Consider the following 6,314-nt stretch of genomic DNA (forward strand, 5'->3'; position numbering starts at 1 on the left):
AAATTCATCGTTATTTTAGATGATGATGCTTCCTGATCAAAGGCACAAAGGTGCAAGAGGATAGAGCAAGAAAAGAATGGGAAAATATCCAATTTATAGATCATGTAGAGGCTGGGAAGGGGAGTATTATACAAGGCTGAAAAAATAGTGTATCACTACAGGAGACTGACCTGCCATTCTAATAGTGTTTCTCCTCAGCTCAAAACTCTTCTAGGACTTTTTAGTACCTGGTGAATAAAGTATTAACTCCTGATATTGCCATCTACATGATCCTCCTCACATTTCTGTCCCATTCCTTATCTGAAGTTTTTCCTGGAAGGAGCCCATCTGAGAAAGAAAAGGCCATTCTGTTCCATTAATTAATTCAATCTCCACCTTTAACCTGAAGATCTGAAAAGGAGGATATGAGGTAAGGAGGATTAGTAGGGGCCACACTCATGCTTGGAGAAATCCCCCTTTCTTCTCATCTATCCTTCAAAATTAGACTACTCAGGGGTAGCTAGATGGCACAGTGGATAGAGCACCAGCCTTGAAATCAGGACCACCTGAGTTCAAATCTGATTTCAGACATTTAATACTTCCTAACTGTGTGACCTTGGGCATGTCACTTGACCCCAATTACCTCAGCAAACATAAATAAGTAAAAAACAAAATTAGTCTACTCTTGTTCCAAATTTTAGAAATGTGTAAGGACTTTGGAATATCACCATTCATCCTTTCCCCAAATCAATTCCCCTACTCCCTCCCTTTTCTGGGGAAAGAGCTCCCTCAGAGAAGGTAGCCTTTAAAGAATAGTCAAGGAGGGAGCTCACTTCCTGTGGTAGTAAGCTTTGGCACGGCCTTATTGTCTCAGCACCAAAATGGAAATCATTGAGAGTCATCGGCCACAGCTTCCCTCTCTCACTTCCTGGCAAACTCCCCGAGGTCCTGCTCTGTGCTCAGCAGATTTAGGAGACTCCTCGCCATTCTTTCCTCATGACGTCTCCCAGGGAGTGGGACCCTCCTCCCCTTTCAGCCCTTTCTCTCCCTGATAAAAGGGAGGAGAAGAGAGTCGGACATTCAGAGAGGCAGAAACTTGGAAGCTGCTGAACTTGATCCTGAAAGCTGCCTCCTCCCTGACAGCATCATGAAGGTCTCTGGAGCTGTTCTGTCCCTGGTTCTCGTCACTGCTGCCCTCTGCTGTCAGGTTTATGCTTCACCCGGTACGTGTCTGGTTCTTTCATCTCTCCCATTCTCAGCTCTGTTTCCATTATTTAGGAGATGTAGATGTAGCATCTGTAGAAGGGAAACCTGAGGACCAAAAATGTGGCTAAGGTCACTCAGGACCATTTAGTAGCAGAGCTGGTGTCTAGTCCCAGGCCAAAGATCTAATACTTCATGCTATCAGTCTTTCTCAAGAACTGATTCTCATTTTAGCTACCATCCCCAAAGTCCCTGAAATAATGGGTGTTCCACTTGAAGAGAAATTTCCTGCTGGGTGGCAAAAATATTTCTAGAACTGGGCAGGAACCATTTGAGAAAAACTTTTGGAGGTTTGGAACTTTAAATTGACATTAAATAAGGTTGACACTGTATGATTAAAAGTGCTATCCTCTACTTCAGCACATGGATAGCGCTTTGGAAGGACAAAAAGGTCACAGTGACATCTCCTCCCTGGTACCTGTTTGTAGATTCAAAGTGACAGAAAACTGAGGTTCTGAATTTCTAAAGTTTAATTCATCCTTAATACTTTTAAGGAACAGCATCACAAAGATACTTGTCAGATTAGAATGGAATAGTATTATTATGATGCTTTCCCAGTGCATTGGTGAGAAAACTAAAACATGTGGTTTGAAATAATGTACAGTGGGTCAGAGATTGTGGAGAACTGTTCTCATGTAAAACATGAGCTTTACTCTGGGATCCCTGCTTGCATTATAGAAGGGTGATTGAAATTGGATATGAAGAAGTTGGGCTCCATGCCTTCTCTTTTTTCCCCTTCTTTTTCTGGAAATACTAATGGTAGAAAAGGAAATGAAAGGTAAAGAAAGGAAAGGAAAGATAAAGAAAAGAAAAGAAGGGAAAGGAAAAGGAAAAAGGAAAGGAAAGGAAAAGAAAGGGAAAAGTAAAGAGGAAAGGAAAAAGGAAAGGGGAAAGGAAAGAGGAAAAGAAAAAAGGAAAAAGAAAAGGAAAAAAATTTTAGATAGTATTCTTAACCATGCTTTCTTTCTTGATATTCTTTCAGAGGGTCCAAGCACCCCAACAACTTGCTGCTTTGAATTCACCACTAGGAAGATACCTCCAAAGTATGTGGTGAGCTATGAGACCACCAGCAGCAGATGTGCCAAGGAAGGTTTAGTGTAAGTAAACTAAATGTTTCCTCCTTATCTATTATTCTACACTGGAAATTTACTACAGAAGTAGGGTCCCAAAGGAGACAGAAATCAGATTTGGCCAAGAGTTTGGGGGAATGGGATTACAACAAGGTCAGATCCTTAGATCACTTTAAGGTCAAACATGAGACTTGATTTCCTTGTTAGGGCTGTGGCTACTAGTAATAAACACCATGAATACTGAAATCAATTTGACTGATGTTAATTCAAACTCTAGACATCATTCTAGAATCATTGAAAGCTGAAGCAGGAAGAAGGGTTAGTGTACAAATATCTAGTCCAGCCTCCTCCATTGCCAAAGGAGAAAATTAGGGTCTAGAGAGGTGAAGCAGTTTTCTTAAGTTAGACCCAGATGACCTAGTACTCATTCTGAAACTTTAGCCTCATTTGTTCTGATATGAAACTCCGAAAGTCAACATCTGGCTTTGTCTTTAATTATCAATGTCGCATCCTAGTTTCTAGAAGAATCAGGATGCTGAGGAAAATATTTAGGATAGAATGTCTCACCTTTCTGGGCTGAATTCACAAAATCACTCAATAGACATTCATTCTTCCACAGCTTTGTGACCAAACGTGGCCTTCAGATCTGCACTAACCCCAAGGAACAGTGGGTCCAGGACATCAAGAACCAGCTGGACAAAAAGAATGCCACGACCCAGAGTCCAGAAGTTCTGACAACTTTTTCTACCCAAAGCAGCACTGAATAATTTATTTCCCTTCCACCTCCCAAAGCTGCTCTTTGCAACATTTTATTATAATTTAAATATGTTTGGTTTTATTTAAATTATTAATGTTTAACTTTGTGTGACAAATATTTGCATCTTTATTTCATATATACATATATGTATGTGTATTTATAAAAAAACAAGATGTTGAGGTAGAATGATCTTTTAAAAAAACAAGTCTACACTACGGCTATTGAACTGAAAATATATTTTTATTTATAAAACCTGACCACAGTGTTTTCTTGTGACTATATGAAGGAATAAGATGGGAGGCGAGGGATAGAGTGGATAGCTGGTTATTAGAAGGCAAAAAGCTTATGATTATCACCCTCCCTGGCTTAGATGAGAAAGTCTTCATTTCAGGGCAAATTTACAAAGAACATGTTAAGTCCTCACTTAAAACTCACAGGCCATCAAAGTAACTTTATGTGTGCTATGTGTTTCATTTCCAGAACTATATGTTCTAGAATTCTAAAGTCTTAGAATCTCAGTCTAAAGATTTTTAGGAAATACACCTATATTAGAAGCTGGAATTACCCTTCAAGAAAGGCAGATCAAAAGATTTCCCACTTCAATTACTCCACAGAGAGGGGATGTTTTACTGAGCTTAGACTATTCTTCCACATTAAAAGTCATTCTCTATATTAACTTAAAAGCTGCCTTTCTAGACCTTCTACTCCCTGGGAACCAATGGACCAATCGACTTTAAAAATGACATTTCAGATTCACTGATAGAGTACATGAATGAAAGAGAAAGAAAGAAAAGAAGAAAATGAAAAGAAAAAATCGTTAAATAGATCTAGATAGCTACATAGATGAAAGAGATAGAAAAGAAAGAATGAAGAAGGGAAGATAAAAAGATAGATAAATGATAGATAGATAGATGATAGATAGATCATAATAGATAAATACTCAACTCTTGTAATCCTCCACTCCCTACGCAAGTCTTACTTCAACATGCTAACCCCTTTTCAATAATATGAAAATTACTCACTTGGCCAACCTTCTCTCCAAAGGACAAGGGTATTCTGGAAGCTTTCCAAAATATTAAATAGAATTCTAGCACCCAAGAGAAAATAAAGGAGGTAAGTGAATAAAGGTGGCAGATTTCCTGGGTAGCCAGAAGAAGTGAGGGACAAGAACAGGAAAAAGCCAAGAATTATCCTAGCCTGATCTTGAAGTTTCAATGAGACATCATCTTGCTGCCCATCCAATCTAGAGACTTATGGGTCTCCCAAGTCCCTACTCAGGGGAAATTGATATATTCAGGTTTGAAATTTCGTTCCTGAGGCAAGATGTCCTGATTGTTCACAAAGCCCCTAGTATTGAATCTGCCTTAGAACTGATTTGGCTTTATAAACTATCTGAGCATTTTCTCAGTTGTCCTCTTGCCATGTGCCCTGTAACTATATACTTAACTCAGCCCTCCATTCTCTTTCCCTTCTTGATCTAAGCATCTCAATCAATTCAATGCTACTATTACTTCTGGAAATGATGTGACAATCAGCTGTACTATGACCTCACTCACTATCCCTCAGACACCCCAGAGTAAACCTCCCTTCCTTGACCCCCATCTTTCTACATTAACTCACTCACTGAAATGTATCACTCCATAACAAACAATGCTACTATTACTTCTGGAAATGATGTGACAATCAACTGTCATACTGAAGAGGGAACCCCAAAACTGAAAATCCTTAAAGGAGAAAACCTCCTTCAATTCTTCCTCAGTGAGGGGACTCCACCCCAAGCATAAACAGTTTCATCTTTGTTATCTGGGTGGGGTCGGCTCTGAAACCCATTGAATCAATTCAAATTCTAACCCTAGCTGAAACCCAGCAAGGAGACAACCTGGGACTCCACCTGCGAGCCCCCTTCAGCTTATAGCCAAAACCCCCTATTATAAAAGAGCCAAACTAAAACCCTCTTTTTACAGAGGTTCCAAACATGCCAGCTATGCCATGCTTGGCATCTCAAGGAGTCTTTGTCCATTGGAATATGATTTTCAATGCCCCTTCTCTTTACTTTCACCTACTTCCTTAACTAGACTAGACTTTAACCTTACTTCCAATCCCCATAATAAACCTCTTTTATCAATCTAGGTTTTTGGGTCTGTAAATTCCTTTACAGGGAACTCTTGCACCGCCAGAAAGGAATCCCAGAACTCCCTCTCCTTGTGCTACCACTAGACCTCATTTAGACTTTATTTAACTCCCTGACCACCAGAAACCCTAATTTCATTTGGGTACCCCAAATCTAAACCTCATTAATATGACCCCATTCACTATCCCCAAGACATTCCAGAATAAACCTCCTTTTCTTACCCCCCCCACTTTTCTATCTGCATTAACTCACTCACTGAAATGTAAGCTACTCCAAAACAAACAATGCTACTATTATTTCTGGAAATGATGTGACAATCAACTGTCCTATGACTCCACTCACTATCCCCAAGACATTTCAGAATAAACCTTCCTTCCTTGCCCCTCACTTTTTTTTTATCTACATTAACTCACTTGCTGAAATGTAAGCTACTCCATAACAAAGACTGCCTCACTTTTGTCCAGTGCCTAGCTCAGTGCTTCACATTATAGCCTTTAATAAATGATGTTTCTCATTAATTCATTAATTCATTAATTCTTTCAGGAATAAAGGATTGAGTATAAGTAGATGAATGCAGAAAACAATAAATTCCAGTATAATGTTGTCATTAAAGCCACACAATTCCCTGAAGGAGATGTAAGGGTGTCAGCTGGCCCTAGATTATGGCTGGCAACACAAAGCTGGGGTGGAACCTTGATTGTCCAAAGAGCCTGTATCACCACTGGAAGTTGGAGGCTAAATGACTGAGAGGGTGAAAGTTGTGGTAAGGAGGGAGAGGAAGGATGTCAAAAGTGAGGCAGAAGAAAAAGGATTCTGGGAAGGTGGTAGAATAGTTCTTCACATTTCCTCCATAGAACATTGTCTCAGAGGTAAGCTAGAACAGCAGAAATAAAAGTCAGGCTAAAGCAGTTATTTTCCTAAGGCAACCTAAGAGGACTCAGGAAAGACCTGACCTCCAGGGGAAGAGGTTCAGCTTGAGTGAAGTACAAATACCTTCAGGCCAATTCTGTGGAATCAATAAATAATAAACTGTGGAAGAAGCTTGTTTGGGAGGAAGCCCCAGTCTTGGAAACTTTCATCTTGCCAACAGCATAGGACTCTGAAGGACTGAGTA

The 6,314-nt window shown here is 39.8% G+C and overlaps 1 protein-coding gene across 1 annotated transcript; it reads left to right on the top strand.

Moving 5' to 3' along the window:
• The first annotated feature begins 1,042 nt into the window (after positions 1-1,042).
• LOC127558988 (C-C motif chemokine 3-like 1) lies at positions 1,043-3,326 on the top strand. Its single transcript, XM_051992413.1, has 3 exons — positions 1,043-1,202; positions 2,225-2,339; positions 2,932-3,326. Exons 1-3 carry the CDS (start codon positions 1,127-1,129, stop codon positions 3,077-3,079), a joined length of 339 nt encoding a protein of 112 aa, XP_051848373.1. The 5' UTR covers positions 1,043-1,126; the 3' UTR covers positions 3,080-3,326.
• The last annotated feature ends 2,988 nt before the right edge of the window (positions 3,327-6,314 follow it).

The sequence above is a fragment of the Antechinus flavipes genome, chromosome 4 (assembly GCF_016432865.1).
Source record: "Antechinus flavipes isolate AdamAnt ecotype Samford, QLD, Australia chromosome 4, AdamAnt_v2, whole genome shotgun sequence".
Taxonomy (NCBI): Eukaryota; Metazoa; Chordata; class Mammalia; order Dasyuromorphia; family Dasyuridae; genus Antechinus; species Antechinus flavipes.